The sequence below is a fragment of the Rutilus rutilus genome (assembly GCF_951802725.1).
Source record: "Rutilus rutilus genome assembly, chromosome: 3".
Lineage (NCBI taxonomy): Eukaryota > Metazoa > Chordata > Actinopteri > Cypriniformes > Leuciscidae > Rutilus > Rutilus rutilus.
The window spans coordinates 22,939,922-22,957,584 of record NC_140211.1 but is presented as its reverse complement, the minus strand read 5'-3'; the positions used below and the strand labels follow the sequence as shown (position 1 = coordinate 22,957,584).

Sequence of the window (17,663 nt, the reverse complement as noted above, 5' to 3'; positions counted from 1 at the left end):
TATTTGAAATAATTGTATTTTATGCAGTACTTGTGGTATACTAAAGTCTACTAAACTGGAACAACTAATTCTGTACTTAATGCACTTTAGTTATCCGGAAATAGTGCTGAGGTCCAACTAAAGATATACTTAAGTATATTTGATTGTGCTAAAGTACACTTTAAATATCTTGCATTTAAAGACTGATATTATACAGTGATCATTTCCTTACTAATAGTGAGTAAAACATATTTTATGCATAATATTACAAAATGTGCAATGTGCAATAAAGAAGTACTAGTATAATATTTACATCAGTTAGTCTCAAGCAATATCTCAGAAAAAAATGTTAACGGATTTAATAATGTATTTTGAGACCGTAATAAATGTATTTTAAATAGATTTTGGTACAGATGTTTTCACTGGGGTACAAGGACTATTATAAGAAGATACATAAAAAGGGAAGATAAAACAATGCAGCTTTGTGCCAACAGACTGGGAATGACTTCAGATGTTGCGTTCCGATTCCAGCAAAATAACAAAACCTTTCTTCACATTGTATTTACTATAAAAATCGAATTATTATTCAAATATAAATATTAGCTTATTAATAACCCATCAGTAACAACACAATAGAAATCTTAAGCAACTGACAGAATAAGACAAAAGGCATTTAACAAAAGTAACTGTGTGGAACGCAAGTATTCATTCTTTGTCTGAAGCAACTCAGCAGTGTAGACATGCATTTCTACTGACATCTTGTGGAGGACAAAAGGGGCAACGGTTTAATTTCACCTTCAATATTTATTTCACCCTTTCATTTCTGGAACACAATCCCCGGTTTCACAGACAAGGCTTTAACCTAGTCCTAGACTAAAATGCATGTTTCAGCTGTTTTAACTGTAAATGTAAACTGAAAGAAACTTGCACTGACATATGAAATATGTCACTGCCATTGTTTTGTCTCAAGAAGCACATCAGTAATGTTTTTTTTTTCTAAGGCAAGTTTATAAATGCCTAATCCTGGCTTAATCTAAACCATGTCTGTGAAACCGGACCAATAGGACAATATAAAAAATACAATATCAACATATTTATATGTACTGAGAAACACAGTTGTTTAGAATTGCTATGGACAGCATTGTAAAGATAAAAACACACATTGGCACAATTCCTGATATTTTTTGTTTGTCACATTCAGGTCTTCACATTTAAGTAAAAGTCCTCATGAAACTAGGTTTTCATTGTGAAGCTAAATACAGCTTTTTTACTTTTATTAAGAGTAAACATTAAAACACACTATATTCTGTTAAAACCTTCTATGGAATTGCCATAAAATGTTTTTGGCAACAAAATGAATGGATTATTTTAGGCTTGTTGGACCTTCTCTTAGAAGCGCACACACACTAAATAAAATAATAGGTATCAACTGGTTTGACATTTTCACATTTCTTTCATAAAAAAAATAATAAAAAATCCCATTTTCTTTCAATGCTCAGAAATATAGTTAATTTATGACACAACCAAAAACACGTATGGTGTATCCCTCTGAAGCAGACCAAATATGACTCATCTTGAGGCGAAACTGTAAACTGCAACGAGAGCTTTCCACTAAGTTCCAGTAAGATGCTGAAGACTCTGGAAGAAGTGAAGTGCAGAGATCTGTCCCATGTACTGATGCAAGTGAGATAATGATCTCAGTCAAATACAGAAATCTTCCTTGTGTCACGTCTTGTTTGCACACAGAAGTCAGAAGGTTTTCAAATCTCTCAAATGAAAGAACACGGTTTGAACCTTCATGGTTCACACCTCAGTAGATCTGCTATCATATGTTCCCTTTGCTTCACTGTTAAAATCAGAGAATCAACAACTGTAAATAAGCATCACAGTGAGGCTTGAAATTATACTCTTAAATATTTTTATATAAATCTACAACATGAGCAGACACAAGAAAATACTTACTTAAGTTCCTTTTTCAGTCTTCTCAGTTTGTCGTTTAGCCTTTCATTTTTCACTCTGATGGGATTGTCAGGTATAAACCAGGCAGCGATAAATTTGCACATCACCACTACATGCTGTGTATGAGGAGTGGAGAGAAGAACACATATATTTAACAAAATATATTAATGTTTGTTAAAAACGAAATAAAATTAAATAGAAAAAAAAAAGTTAAATAGCTCTAACACTTGTACCTCGAACAGAATAACAAAGGCAAAGCGGAGTGCCAGAATGAGCCAAAACTGAGAGGTGAGACTCTGGTCTTCATCACTGCGGTAGTCTCTGTAACTGTAGTACACACAATACACATTCAATGCAATGACGCTGTATCACATGAAACATTTCCTCATTAGTCCGGTATGAACTAACCAATCAAATGAATCCGTATTAATATAAGTAGAAGTAAAAACCAACAAAGTTGTCACCTGCACTGCGAAACATTATACCCGTTGTCTGTGATCAATTCCTTGAAGTCATCTTTCACTCTGCTATTGGACATGAACGCTGTTGCCAGAGTGTTGTTGATATACCCTGTCATACAGCTATCAGACAAAATAAATGCACTCATTACAGCAATAACCTACTATCATATATGCTTGAAAACAAATAAACAAACTTTTTGGATATGACACTTTTTTTTCCAATATTGTTGTGGTGAGAGAAAAAGGTGGACAAAAACAGCTTATATTGTCTGATGGTTTGTAGCTCAGATACTCACTCCAGGTTTGTACTATTGCTGACAGCACAAGGTCCATAACGGTATCGATACACCAGACGAGGTATGAAGTCAGAGGTAATCCCAATCACTAGTCCATTAGCAATGACAGCCATCACACCAACAGCTTCTAATATTCCAGTCCACACACCTGCCACAGGAGAACACACAACACATCATGGTTTACTCCATGACCATAGCTAAACTCACACATCACCACTACACAAATACATGCGCAAAAAAGCCAATACAGTAGCTATTCACCAATGTCATTTGTCTTTCTGGGCACTAGGCGGCGCTCAAGGCTGACCATCTTGATGGCATCCAGCCTGATCTCAAATATGTTATTGATGAGAGCCAGTAAAGGAGCCAGAGGAAACGCAGCCACAAAGATGGTGGTGAAACTGAACTGAATAACTAATGACACAGGGAAGAACAGCATGTGTTAGTGTACAGTATTTTAGCATAGCAACATTACAGTCACATTTGCACTAAAATACATCTTTACAATTCAAATATGATATTACAATAAAAAAAATAGATGTTATACAAGTCAGCAATACTGTAAAAATAGTTTGTGCTGAAGATAGGTAACGGAGAGAGATACACACCCATTTCCAAAAACTCATTAAACAAGCTGAAAGCATTAACAGCATTCAGGTCGTAGTTTTCCAGCCAATTACGAAGGTTGCAGAGGTCACATGGGAAGAAGTTACTATCATCCTCTCGACACGCCTTCCGGTAACAGTTACCACACTTTCTGCGCATCGTCTTAGCTTTCGTGCGCCTGAAACACAGCTTTAACCAGCTGCAGAGAAAGACATAGCCAGAGATAGAAAGTGAGAGAAAAATTCTAATAGTCCATTAAGCACTATAAAATAATAATAATAATAATGAAAAGAGCTATCAGCAAAAGAAGTTTTCATTGGGTTTTAGTGTATATTTTTGAAAACACTTACGGCACTGTGAACTCAAATATGTTGTTGATTGTTTGTTTGAGCACCAGAATTACAGCCATCTGGATGAAGAGATCCGTAAGGCAGCCGCTTGGATGACACTAAATCAGAGAGAGAGATTTTTACCTCTTATTTAGATTTGATTCAGCTTTGGATAAAGCGTGTGTCAAATGCATACATGTAAATATGCATTTGTAAATATAAATGTAATGTACAATGTTTCCTGCATGAATCGTACCTCTTCTAGCCTCCATTTCCCTGCAATTCGAACATAGTTTCCTGGATAGCCATTGATCCTAAGCAGAGCATAAAGAGACACTTTGAATAGACTGTTAGAGTAAATAACTAGATAAGCACACACTCACTCACACAGACGCGCACAATTACCTTCCCAGAAAGAACGCCACATAAAATAGTGATGAGAAGAGAGTAAAGAATTGAAATGTGAACATCTTCACAGTGAAGCGCTTCTCTGTGGCTGCAAAGGAGCGAGTCTTCTCTACAAATGAACAACAGAGACATTTTAAGTACTTAGCCTGTTTACTGACATAACGGATTTCATGCAAACAATTATTATTATTTAGATTTATTACCCACCAAACTCACACAGTTTGAATGCCACAAGTTTGTTGACCTGAAAAGAATGATAGTAATTAGAGAGGTGCTATGTTCTTTAACAAGCAGATGCTTTACGCCCATTAGACAGTCTATCTGTCAGTCAGTTCTTACCCGAGTCATAACCTGAATGGTAATGTAGTGTAGCACTGCTCCGGACAACATAGCTATTGTGGAAGCGCGCTCACGCAGAAAGTGCCAGTCGCTTTCGGACAACAATATTGCAGCTAAAACACGGCAGATCACCAGAGCATGGGTCAGACCAATGATCACCACCAGCTGAAAACAATGAAGATACAGTTGTTATTAAGTGCATATAAGTCCTTTTAAACAATAACAACTTTTTAAGTAATAGTAATGCTAATGCATATATATATACACATAGTAAAAATGAATGTGTTTCTCACCACTAATGTGACCAACAGAAGCACCACGATGCTGCGCATGTAGGAATGTCTGAACTCTTTGGGTTTACACTGAGGGTTATTTACAATCTCCAAAATCAGTTCTTCCTGTGGACAAATAGTCATTCGGCTCCATCAGCAGATGCGCATTAAATATGCCAAAAGTAATGATCAGAAAAAAGTAATGTGTCTACCTCCTCCTCGCACCAGTCAAACACTTTCCACTTTGACACATACAGAGCTCGATGTCTCTTCCACAACTCCAAGAACAGGGTTGCTAGTCAAACAACATAACAGTACCTTAGCATTTGTCAAATGACATAGAGATATGTAATTTGCATTAGCTAAAGGGCAAAAACTCACCCCAAATCGCCATGAACATGGCAAAAGCCACCGTCCCTTCATTGTCAAAAAGTTGGCTCACCTGTTTGTAAGCATTTACTGTTAACACAACTAGTCCAGATGAAACAGAGAAGCATAGGTAGAAAATAGTGTGGCATTCAGCTCTCATTTATTTTGAATATACACTACCAATCAAGTTTCTTTTTGGAAGAAAGTACTTTTTTCGTTCAAAAAGGATATATTACATTAATCAAAAGTAAAAGAAAAGAAAAGACATTTATAATGTTGAAATAAATGCTGTTCTCCCATACACAAAAGAAATATATTTGAAATATATTTTCAGGATATATTTTGGAATATATGCAAATATTTGAAATTGGCCCAATAAATGTATTTCATACTTATATTTCATATATTTTTGTTATATTTCAGAATATATTTCAATGTATTTTTTTCTGTATGGGTCCCCAAAAGTGTCAAAAATATATGTGGCATATATTCCAAATACATTGAAATATATTCTGAAATATAACAAAAATATATGAAATATAAGTATGAAATATATTTATTGGGCCAATTTCAAATATTTGCATATATTCCAAAATATATCCTGAAAATATATTTCAAATATATTTCTTTTGTGTATGGGCTTTTCCTTTTCAACATTCTATTCATCAAAAAATCCTGAAAAAAAAAGCATGGCGGTTTCCACGAAATATATTTGAAATGTTATATTATATTGTACTAATAATTATTTACTTAGAGAGACTTCTTTCAAAAACATCAAAAAATTCTTACCAACCCCAAACTTTTGAACAGTAGTGTATCAAATACAACAATTAATGGTGTCAAGAAATGCTCAATTATAATCAAAGAGTGACATGTTTATTCACTGACCTTGGCATATGTACAGGTGTCAGACAGGTTCCACACGCTGCATCTTGTGTCACATCTTGGACACATGATAGTGTTGGAGTCACAGACTTCATGACTGTAAGAACACCCAGACACCACGATAATTGGGAGTCAATTAAAATCAGATTATTCTGTCTGCATACGATCTGTAATCTGTCTCTACACCTCAACACGCAGCATTTTTTTGCTGTAAATATACTCACATGAGTGGACTGGTATTGAAGAAGGCAAGGCCATACAAGAACACAACAACACCAATAATAGCTGCAGGGACAAGCATCCGTGTGTACCAGCCCAGCCACAGGTAATACAGTGCCACTTTCTCCCCAAAATAGTCCCTAAAAATGAACATTATATGTGAACATACATATGTGGACAAAATTATTTTCAAGGAACAGAGAACAATATAAAACCAGTAGAACTCACTTGACATCAGTGACAGGCTGTTTAAAAAGCTTCAATACTGAAAGCCAGCTTGCCCACTTCTTCTTTAGTTTTTTCTGCTCTTGTTTCTGAAGAGACAAGTCAAAAAAGTTGAACATGACCTTTTACAATGAAAAACCTCAGATGTTTATTTAATGATTTCCTTAGCTACAGTCTATAATAAATGAATACTCAAACAAAAAAGGGCTTTTACCTCATGCAGACAGAAGATGGACTCAAAAGCACCTTCACACAGCAGCTCGTCAAGGCTCTCTTATAGAGTAAAATAGTGAATAAAGATACTGATAATATTACAGAGGCTCAGTCCTGGTCCCTTTCATTATTTCTTTAAAAACATTGAACATGAATGGGTGTCTCTGTTATTTACTTCTGAGCCCTTTTAATACATGCATAGGACATTTTAAACACTTTTAGATTCAATGCAGTTTCATATTACATACATTTTATGTAAAGCTTTTTTGTAGACAAAGTGTTTGAAAGGCTTAAAGATAACAAACTCAAGTTACACTACCGTTAAAAGTTTTGGGGCAAGTACGAATTTTTTAAATTTTTATTATACTTTTATTCAGATAGGATGAGCACCAGATCAGCATATTAGAATGATTTCTGAAGGATCATGTGACACTGAACACTGGAGTAATGATGCTGAAAATTCAGCTTTGCCATTACAGGAATAATTTTTATATATATATATATATATATTCAAATAGAAAACAGTCTTTTTAAATTGTAATAATATTTAATTTTAAGGAATTTTTTATTAAATCGTTTCAGCCTTGGAGAGCAGAAGAGACTTCTTTCAAAACATCAAAAATTCATTCAGACTCCAAACTTTTTTACTTTTGTAAGTTTTGAAATATTTTTAAACTTGAAAAGTTTTAAAGTTGTAAAATATTTTTAAAATATTTTTAAATTTAAAATTTAAACAAAATTAAACTTTGGAACTTGAAATAAGATGAAGTGAAAGTGAAAATGAAAGAAAGTGTACCTCCTGTTCCTATAAATGTATTGTACAAGACAAAGTGGACAATCCTGATTCTATGAAACAAAGGAATAGAAACCCATTACAAAAGCTATGAAAAGAATCGACCAATTCAATTTCCAATTCAATTTTAAGTAGAGTAGAGGTGCTTTCTGTGACTCTCACCTGGTGCAGAACGACACAGACGATTCACACTTTTGCTCTGCGCTCCAGTTACAGGCATCAGACACCTTTAGCAAGTACTTGTACTTTGCAAACATCTCCTCAGGTGCACAGATACCGAAGAACACCTTTCCAGCATGTTCAATTCTCTGTTCAAAAGTAATGAGAGCCTTGAGTAAGACAGTCAAATTGAACTGAAAGACACAATACTATGTGTGTGACGGTGACAACATACAGTCACTTTAATGTTCTTCTGTTTCAGTTCGCCAATAAAGGCATCCTGCTTCTTGAAGGTTTGGTCCTCCATGTCCTCCACTTTATCAGCCACCAGGACATAGTCAAATAATCGAGGGTTGTATGAGTTATGCTGAATGAAACAAATGCAGAAATAACCAAGATAGAAAGAAACATGCTTGCAGAGCAGACATACCATTTTTCTCTGAATATCAATTAATGATCAGCCTGTATTTCTGCTGACTCTAGGTTTTGTGGGATTGTTTTAGTTGAGTGTTTGGGTCTGTGACTGTCACCTGTTTTTTCCAAAAGTTTAGGTCATGCAGGGCAAGAAGTGATGTGAATGTGACATTATGACCATAGTTTGGTAAGATATAACATCATCATGTGCTTTGCATGTGAAGTCATCATAACTGAACATGTGCTCGGGTAGAAATGTGACTGTGGTGACTGTGGTATTTAAATCCTATTGGTCAACAAATGCACAAAAACACATGTCTGGTCTCTTTTCTTACCTGTGGTGTAAGTAAAGTCTCATTTGCATTGTCCAGCTCATACATAGCCATTTCATCCTGCAATACATAGAAACAACAGAGAACGGTTACACTTTATTTTAAGGTGTCATTGTTACAGTGTAATAATATATTTAAGTACTGAGCAATATTAAGCAACTACAGTACATGTGCTTGCTATAGGGTTAGGGTAGGAATAGGATTTGGTTGAAGGTTAGTTGCAAATTATGCATAATTTACTGTTATTACTATCGTAAGTACATGTAACATATGTAACAAGGACAAAAGTGTTGCCCAGAGAACTATAAATAGGTTAAAAAAAAAAGGTTTACTGACCAATGCACAATTTCTGAATATTAAGTGCATATATTGTAAAAAATTCACCTACTGCCACTGTCATTAATGTATTGAGGACAGCATAAGACTTATCTATGTACTTACAATAAATCAACCCGGTATCACCCTGAGACAGAGGAAAATGTGCATTATGCAAACTGACATTTGTTTATGATGCCAAACCTTATCTCAATTGAAACGCAAATTTCTAACCTGTCTTCATGCAAGCTACTACAGTAATACTTAATGACTAACCTGCTTTATATAAAGCAAACTGATCAAATACAGCAGGATCCAAATATCTTTTTTAAGTTTTTCGCTCACATTGTTATGATGATAGTATAATTTGTAATTATACTTTTTAAAAATAAAATAAACAATAAAAGACTTTTCACCAGTTTTGTCAAGTATAACCGGACTTCAACGGAGCTCGAAAACATGTGCCCATATGAAACCGTGTGTTTTGTAGAAATTAAAGCCAGTTGGATGGGAAATGTTTATATTCTAGGATGAATTCAGATTGATTGGGACAAAAAAATGATAATTTTTTGTAGCGTAAAGGCTTTCTTTCCCTTTTTTTCCCTAGTCTGATTTTCACTTTGACAGCAGCTACTCCTGCTGGTATGATGGCAGGTCAAGACATGCCTGTGGGTAACACTTTATAGAACTACAAGTGTTTGATAAGAGTGTGTGTTTGTGGGTGTCAGAAAGACTGAGGAATCACTAAGAACGTGGATTATTATTCCTCACCTCTGCCTTACTAAATCATTAACTGAAGTCACAGTAATTAAAATATGTTCTTGCTCTAGTCAATGACATATTAAAAAGCAGCACATGACAAATAACCTGTTTAACCATAACATAACCATTATTTGTTCAGTTTTTGCATACATTTACGTAATATGAACACGTACCTGAACACTTTACTCTACCAAAACAGATTAATCAATAATGAGTCTAAAAAAAATCGAATCCCTAATCAAGATCAAATAACTGAGTTGTCTGTGTAAACCATGAATTGTACATTTACATGTTTACGCTCACAACAGAGTCTTTCTTCTGAAACATTCACATGAAAGATCTCAACAAGATGTTCAGGTCAGGTGAGTGTTCTTCAGAATAGTTTCTGATTGCATTAATCCCTCTTAAATAATGCAGTTTAACCAGTCTGAAACAATAATATACACATTTGGATAATCCAAATGAGACAGTTATTTATATATCCCAAGACAAAGTCATTCACTAAGGAGAAATCAAATAGTAAATCAAATAGGATGCACCTCCCTATTTTAAACAGTGTTATGGGATATACTATTACTGTAATTTCCCTCTCTAGGCTATGTTGGATATATTGTTACAGCAATATTGTTAGTGGTGAAAGCGACTGATGTATATGACAGGATGAGTACAACACAGAGACTACAGTAGCCTACCAAATATTATATATTTAAAAGGGTATAAACTGCACATTTAATATTACTAAACAGCATAATTATATAACTAAACATCTGTAACTAAATACTCAGAAAACAAAATAGTATTTTCTCTTCACATGAGCTATGTCTCACATCGACCAGATAAATTAATAAACACCTCAAGATCAATCAGACAGGCATTGACCTATGCACACACACACACACACACACACTGTAGTCTACCTCTCGATCAGTGAAGAACATTCTCAAATCAATGTTTTCAAAGCAGCTCAGTTCAGTTCAGGCAGAGCGATGTCAGTCTCTCTTCTCTTATCCTCACATAGCCGAAGACCAGCTTTAACTAATGAGAGAAATTCGAACTGACTAGAGACCGATCGAAAGCAGTGTAACCTACACTTCCGCATTTCCCATCTCATTTTTAAGACATCCGCGAGCTCGACGGTATCGTGACTTCTACCTTTACAGGTGAGACAACAGACGTCATCGCTTTCTGTTGAAGGGCGGGGCCGAGGTTTCATTACTCTCAATACCATGCTCTATACACATCAATACTGATAACTTGAGATCGAAACTCAGACGTTACTGCAGTGGCAACAGTCACTCGGCTCTGAATATGTTATTAAAGTCATAAAAGGAGTTAGGAGAGTTGGGCACAGTTGTCACTGCACTGCTATTTTTTTTTTTTTTTTTTACATGCAAATACTTGCTGCTTTAACCTCCTAGAATCCAGAAGAAAAATAAAAACCTTTGGAATATTATTTCATTAAAGAAAAAAATGGGTACAATAAATGATTGCATCTCAACATTGCAATTGCAACACATTGCAATATCATGCATTGCAACACATTAAGTTTTCCTGCTCAGACAGAACATAAGATAAAAATAAAACCATTAGCCATTAGGACATTAGTGGCTTTTATAAACTTGCCTTAGAAAAAAACATGACTAGTGTTGCATCTTGAGACAAAACAGTGGCAGATATGTCAGTGCAAGTTGCTTTCAGTTAACAGCTCAAACATGCAATTTAGTCTGGGACTGTCTGTCTGTGGAACCGGGTGTAAAACTCTAATCTGGAGAAAAGATGAGCATAGGACAATGCCCAGACTTCTCTCCTCTTCCATGAGCACCCCTCTCCTTACTCCTCTCCTTTCACATGGCTCAAGTCACTGTAGGTTCACTATTATAATGATGATATAAAACATGATGTATCTTGTGAATCTATTCCTATTAGGAAAACTGGCAGAATAGTCTTTGGGGATTCTGTTACCAGAAAACCTCCACACACTGCTGTGTGTGTCTCTCCACTGTCAGGTATATTTCTTACTCTTAGATTCATTCTTTGAGCAATTGATGTTGTTATTTCTGAATTGGCTTCTAATTGCTTAATTAATTAATTTAAGAATTAATAATTTAATTCGTTACATTTATATAGCGCTTTTTCTGAGACCTCAAAGCGCTTTTGCATATGGAAGGGGGGAATCTCCTCAACCACCACCAATGTGCAGCATCCACTTGGATGATGCGACGGCAGCCATATTGCGCCAGAACGCCCACCACACACCAGCATAGTAATTGTAACCAGTAATTGGCATGATACATTTTTACCTGACGAATAAAATGTGATGTTTGATTTATTCTGTATTCTTCTGAAAACATTGAGTATATTATGGAGTCTGGTTCAAACTAAAGGCTCATGAATAAATGTAACATTAGGCACGTCATCTGAGACCTTTTGATTTCTATCGATCACTGACATAGCAAGTTGTACGGAAGTGGATAAATAAACTACACTTTTTGTATTAGTAAGCAGTATGCAACCATCTAAAGGTAATAGCTAACCCTGCACCATCTGACTAAGATCAGACTGGTGAGTTTGTGTTCGTAAAGTTCCACGTAACCAGGCCGGCGTGCGACTCCATGTGACATCGGGTTCCTAATGAATGAATAATTGATAGTATGGGATACCCAGAATAAGATCTAAATGAATAAATAACCAATATTTATGATTTGTTCCTAATTAGAAACATTCTAAATTTAATAATCATTTGAAATTGGAGTCAGATTAAGCAAGGAGCTTAAGTCAATTTTTTACTTAACTTCACAGAAGCACTGAAAAGACAACAAACATCATAACTTCACCCACGCTGGTCGATTCCGTCGTTGGGCCGGCAAAATTGTTTGCATGAAAATGCAAAATAACTACAAAACACAGGGATTGCGTTCACAAAAAGTATTTTTAATCCAATTAAATACTTTTTAACCAAGTATAACTACGAAGAATGATTCAGACTATATAAATTTCAATGACTTTTCTAGACCCGCAAATTATACTTTTGCAATACCTTGATTTTTCCAGGTTTACCAGGACCATAAGGTCATTAAAAAACACTAAGGAGAAAGTTGGTGAAGTTGGTGAAACCACTCTGAAAATACCTGGATATCATTCTTAAGACTTTAAACTGTAATAATTTCCTAAAACACACATGCTCTACAGAGGAGGGCAAAAACAAGAATGGTGTTCAGTGGGATTCGGCTGAAAGCAGATGTCCTCAAGGTCCATGGTTCGTCTAGCCTTGTGCTGCATTACCAGAAGTGGGATTAATCTCCTCATTTGCATTGTTCATCATCAATCACATTACCATGCAAAACATTGAGCAAACACTTCCACCAACATTAAGACAAAGCACACTTATTTAATGTGATCTCAAAGTACACAACAGAGTCAAATTTATTCATGAAAAGTGGTCATAAATATAACCACAGAATAACTGTATACACACTAAACCACTGATACAGGTTATCAATCTACAGATGTGGGTTATTTTTTATGCTATCCTTTGAGGAATAGCCTGTACAGCATGACAGCAAGAGCTTTTCATGGACTATACAGCCTAAACCAAGATAATTGGATAGTCAAACCACTTTATACAAAACAACGTTAAGTTTGAAGTACATAAACATTAAAACAGTAGTTTTAAATATTTAGGTTCAAAGTGCTCACTCTGCGCCACCTTCATCATCTTCCAGTGTTTTACGGAAGTGTTTGCGATTTACTTTCTTGGCACTGTTGAAGACAGGGCTGGACACCATTTTGTCTTCTTCCTCTTTCTCAGCCCCCCACTTCCTTTTTTTCTCTTTATTGCCCCATGAAATGTGATGATCATCCAAGTGTTGAAGGCCAACTACTTCCTTCTTAGCATGGTCAAGTTTGCTCCCACTTTGATCTTTGCTTTTGGGTTTAGTGAACACGATCTTATTATCACTGCTGCTGCTGTGATCCTGGTTGAAAGTTGGAGTGAAAGTCTCCAGTGTGGCTTTTTGAGACCTCCGGCTGTCTTGAAGCTCCTGAATGTACTCATGAGCGACCTGACTATTCTTTGTATCACTGGTTTCAGCAATATCTTCGAGACTGTATCGGGTCCAGCGCTCAGGGTTTGCTAGGTAGTCTGGGAGTTTTTTACCTGGAGGTTGTTTTTTGGTTGCCTCTTGGCCAACGCCACACTTCCTTTGAGCTGCCTGTGGAGGTGACGGTGGAGCAGGACGGGCAAACATGCCATCAAGAATGTTGTCTTCACCTAGATCCTTAGATGTGAGCTTTGCTGCACTATCCAACTGTGCAAAGATGTCCTTGCTCCGATCACAGAAACCAGAGCTCCCACCTATCAGTCTGAAGGTGGGATTTTCTTGAGGAACAGACTTCACATGCTGCTGAGTCTCACCTTCATCCTCTGAGGATGATGACAAGTCCTCAACCTTTCTGCCGAAATGCTCCGTGGGTTCATCAGAGTCAGAGTCGCTCAGGGAGAGATCATCTGGAAGTTCAATCATATCTCTATTAGAAAGACTGTTGGGAGCATCCTTTTCTTTGCAGTTTGGGTCACTCATTGTGCTACTACTACTCCGAGGTTAGGTCAAGAGATACGATTAGAAGCTGGATATTTACGCTGAGATGCTGTGTGAAAGATCTAAAGAAGAAAGAAATACTTGTATTAGTAATGCACAAACACAGACAGTTTATTCAAAGAGTAGCATATAAAGTAAAAAGGTAAGGCACTGACTGCACATAACACTAGTGCTAATAAACTTCATAGAATGGTGATCTTGAACTTTATTTTTTGACAAACTCATAACAAACCAACTGACATGAACTATAGAGAGAAAAGAAAAGATGAGGAACTACTCGCTCACCAAAAGGCTCTGGAGACACCTATAGGAACCAGAATGAGAAACAAGCAGTGAGATCTTCACTCAGTAAACATACAATTACATAACAGCATTATACAGTGATCTAATAATACTTAAGGACAAGTATTTAAATACATTATTTATATTAAAATCCATATTTATTCATTTATTTTACAGATCTTGTAATGTTCTTTATGCGCTTGTTACATAATCCCACAAATCTGAAGAAAGTAAAAAAATATATACAGCTGGAACAATGCTTGGGTGCATGGAGGTATCTTACTGCGGTTGAAGACTCACAGGTACTGCGAGCTGGTCAGTTCAGCTAAAATAGTCGATTCCAGAGTATTGATCAAAGTTATGGCCATAGCGTTTAGTCTGAAGGTTGTCCTCTTCTTACGGTGTAAACTTGAATTAAACAAAATCAGCATCAGCATATCTGTGTGTATACTTATTAAATCAAGAAGAAGAAATTTGCACAACTACAGGCATTTAAAACAAATCATGACGTTAATGCAATGTCAGTGAGCATTTTCTTCTGTTGACACGTTAAGCCAGCTAACGCAGCTATCCCGCCTAGCTGTGATGATAAACGTGATCAAAATATCTCAAATGCCCTCAGAACCTACGACATTTACGGTAACATGCTGGTTGAAATATAACAACCATAATTTTAAAGTTACTTAGTTATTTGACACGTATCTAGTTGTCCACATAAGCAGTAGCATACCTTTAGCTGCAGTGAGTGCCCATAATCAACGAAGAGATGCTTTGTGGGTAATGTAGTTTATCTGCTAGAATGAAAACAACAGCTGCGCTCTAGTTCTCACATGGTCAGTGTTCACAGCTCCCTACATGCATAGCAAGGGGTGTATGAATATAATATAATAATATATTATAATTTTAAAAATGTTTCAGTTCATAGTGTTACGTTCAAATATCTGTGAGTTTATATAAGATTTTATATTTATATATAATTTTAATTAATAACTTAATAATAATTAGTCATACTTGAAACCACTAAATTTAGTGATAAATTAATTTTGTAATGTTTAATTGCACACTAATATGTCTCAGATTTACAAAAAATGGCTACTCCGTTTGCCCTGCTCGCTTCCTAAGATTTAGGTGCGTGGCGCCATTGTCGTATTTGCCGTAACTATTCTGATTTGTAAAAAGCATTTACGTGATCGTAGAACCACCTCATAATTGCAATTTCTGAGAGCTACGACTTGTACCACGTGACCGCGGTACCATGCGACCAGACCACTGCAGATTTAGTGCAAGAGAAAGTATCCGAATCCGAGGACGTGAACAGCTCCAAGTACACAGTCATCTCTTATTTACGGAAATTACGACATAGCGTGAACGCAAATACCTTTGAATGGCTGAATACCTTTGAAGTCCACTTCAGGGCACTATACGGAGGATTGGGTCACCTCTTGTGTGTCTGTCCAATAACCAGCAGATGGCGCAAATGCTGTAAGATAGAAGCACGTGCGATCTGACCCAGTGTACTGCTACTTTAATTAAAAACTAACTGAGGTAATGGATATAGAATAGCATATAAGACGCATAATGCCCTTAACAGTGCAGGACAGAAATGCTAAATAGAGATGTATACTTTTACAGATTAATCTTGTATTCAATAATAATAATAAAAAAAGTAGAAATATGACTGAACACATGTAATAAATAACACAGTAATAAAGAACGTGACATTATAGAGACCCCGTAAATAATACTTTTCAGTATTTTTATGTCAGTATGCCGACGGAAAGCCACTCCCCTTTAAGACATCATCATCATCATCATCATCATCATCACATCTCCAGTCCTCAGCTCGCCGCTGCTTGCTGTAATGTTAGTTATTGATGTTATGGAGAAGAAAGCGAGCGAGGGATTCACAGCTTAGCCACTACATTCTCCCAACTAACATCTTAAAGCTTGAAAGCGGAAATCTCCTTCGGCACCTTTAGGCCAGAAAGGCAGACTGAACTGACGGATTTTTTTTCTTTTCTTTTTTTTCCTTCATTGTCCCGTGGGAGAAAAGAAACGCACGAACTTAAAATGAAGAGAATAACGGGGAAGACGAAAGAAGCTACTTTAATAGAAATGTCCAACACTCTGGATTCTCAGATTGAAGGTAAGAACTGCTACAACAGCTATGTAACGTAACGTTAAGTTAAACCTTATATGCAGTGTTCAAAATCGTAATGAGAAGGTCAGTCTGGGAGTTGTCATCGTAAATAAAAATATAAATGAATGTGACGCTGCATTAAATCAGCTGACAGGATCACTTCAAAGACAAAGAACAATGAAAAAAAGAAAATGCAACATGTTCACCAGGTCAGGTCCCTTTAACAAAATAAAAACGTATAACAGTACATGTATTCAAATGGCGGTGTTGCACTGAAATTAAAACAGGCTTAAGTTCCTGAAATGGCAAAGGTATGGAAAAGTTGCGGTCTACACCCAAATACCTGGTACCGTGCTGTATCCTGCATTACAAAAGCGTGTTTTTGACATGGTTTAAATCCACAAAAATAGCCCTAGGGTGTGCTATCTGGTGTGAGCATATGTAGGCTACGTGACCTAAGTTACGGATTTTGAGAAACAACATAGAAACGTGATATTTATTTCTACGCATCATTGTATGAATGGTAGTTTTAAAAGCAGCTTGAACCAGCTCTTTCATTAGCTTTCACTTTACTCCGTCTTGCCACATGGCTTGGCCTCAGTCCCGTAGCTTGAGAATCAAACAGTCCTTATGTTGAATCAGTTAAATGTCTGCTGTCATTGTGACTCATTTAATTCAGTTCCCCTGCACACAGGACATTTTTAGATTAAAAAACATCAGGCTCCTCCTTTAAGAATGTGGTATAAAGAAAGTGGAGTGAATGGTCTTTGTATTCGTAGAGTATTGAATAGTGAAGTATATTAGTTCCTCGATTTTGTAGTAACCAAATGAGAAAAATCATAATAGGATGATACCCAATGAATAGGCTTTACCTTAGGGGCCCCCTTTGACAAGGAAAATGTTCCTGGTTTTCCCCCTCTGACAACTAAACATGTGGTATTATCTTCTGCGCTGATTTTTTAGCTCAGGGATGTGACAGATGTGTCATGCAGTTGTTTGATCCCACATCTGATATTACTCGGCTTGTTTTTTAATAATGTAAAATGAATAATTGAGCAGAGCTGAAATGAATCGGTACTGGGTCTGATGTGGCTCTTGCCGTCCTGAGGCTTTTTGTTTCACAGGTTGAGTAAAAGCTGCTAATGCATTAAGGTTAAGAGACTTATTAAGTGTGAGGTGTGTAGGTGTATGTTTATGTCCATGGCTCATGTTCACATTGGTGTGTGGGTTTGTTTGCCATAGTGACTTATTATTATTATTATTATTAGTATTAATATTATTTATTACTCTGTGTCATGAGTGTATGTT

General features: G+C 36.2%; 3 protein-coding genes across 10 annotated transcripts in view; 1 reads left to right on the top strand and 2 right to left on the bottom strand.

Moving 5' to 3' along the window:
* Positions 1 to 758: 758 nt before the first annotated feature.
* Positions 759 to 10,482, bottom strand: ano9b (anoctamin 9b). The gene is made up of 24 exons (XM_084405527.1): positions 10,253 to 10,482; positions 8,262 to 8,318; positions 7,748 to 7,879; positions 7,516 to 7,661; positions 7,357 to 7,406; positions 6,562 to 6,620; positions 6,351 to 6,436; positions 6,128 to 6,262; positions 5,907 to 6,000; positions 5,031 to 5,091; positions 4,862 to 4,944; positions 4,671 to 4,775; positions 4,378 to 4,542; positions 4,246 to 4,282; positions 4,036 to 4,147; positions 3,887 to 3,944; positions 3,652 to 3,749; positions 3,304 to 3,500; positions 2,957 to 3,109; positions 2,696 to 2,843; positions 2,403 to 2,519; positions 2,172 to 2,265; positions 1,942 to 2,054; positions 759 to 1,825 (listed from the first exon to the last, which is right to left on the bottom strand). Exons 1-24 carry the CDS (start codon positions 10,271 to 10,273, stop codon positions 1,783 to 1,785), a joined length of 2,364 nt encoding a protein of 787 aa, XP_084261653.1. The 5' UTR covers positions 10,274 to 10,482; the 3' UTR covers positions 759 to 1,782.
* A 1,763-nt stretch (positions 10,483 to 12,245) lies between these two features.
* Positions 12,246 to 15,662, bottom strand: tssc4 (tumor suppressing subtransferable candidate 4). 6 transcript variants are annotated; one of them, XM_084404624.1, is made up of 5 exons: positions 15,418 to 15,462; positions 14,946 to 15,066; positions 14,499 to 14,623; positions 14,219 to 14,237; positions 12,246 to 13,995 (listed from the first exon to the last, which is right to left on the bottom strand). In XM_084404624.1, the coding sequence occupies exon 5, from the start codon at positions 13,913 to 13,915 to the stop codon at positions 13,028 to 13,030; it is 888 nt and encodes a 295-aa protein (XP_084260750.1). In that variant the 5' UTR covers positions 13,916 to 13,995; positions 14,219 to 14,237; positions 14,499 to 14,623; positions 14,946 to 15,066; positions 15,418 to 15,462; the 3' UTR covers positions 12,246 to 13,027. The 6 variants fall into 6 exon arrangements, with proteins under 6 accessions (XP_084260750.1, XP_084260753.1, XP_084260749.1 ...); XM_084404627.1 differs by lacking the exons at positions 14,946 to 15,066; positions 15,418 to 15,462 and adding an exon at positions 15,594 to 15,662; XM_084404623.1 differs by lacking the exon at positions 15,418 to 15,462 and having other exon boundaries at positions 14,946 to 15,078.
* Positions 15,663 to 15,874: 212 nt separating this feature from the next.
* Positions 15,875 to 17,663, top strand: part of ano5b (anoctamin 5b) — a 38,606-nt gene continuing 36,817 nt past the window's right edge. For all 3 annotated transcript variants that reach the window (XM_084404620.1, XM_084404619.1, XM_084404621.1), the window contains exon 1: positions 15,875 to 16,361. In XM_084404620.1, coding sequence (XP_084260746.1) covers positions 16,286 to 16,361 — 76 coding nt within the window. In that variant the 5' untranslated portion in view covers positions 15,875 to 16,285. The remainder of the gene's footprint in view (positions 16,362 to 17,663) is intronic.

What these genes read in the sequence shown, in the direction of transcription:
- ano9b (XM_084405527.1), bottom strand. Translation starts at nt 10,273, where the DNA reads ATGTTCTTCACTGATCGAGAG. An exon ending in CATGTTCATGGCGATTTGGG is followed by an intron (nt 4,945 to 5,030) that starts GTGAGTTTTTGC and finishes TTGTTTGACTAG; the next exon opens with CAACCCTGTTCTTGGAGTTG. An exon ending in GGAAATGGAGGCTAGAAGAG is followed by an intron (nt 3,750 to 3,886) that starts GTACGATTCATG and finishes TCTCTGATTTAG; the next exon opens with TGTCATCCAAGCGGCTGCCT.
- tssc4 (XM_084404627.1), bottom strand. Translation starts at nt 13,915, where the DNA reads ATGAGTGACCCAAACTGCAAAGAAAAGGATGCTCCCAACAGTCTTTCT.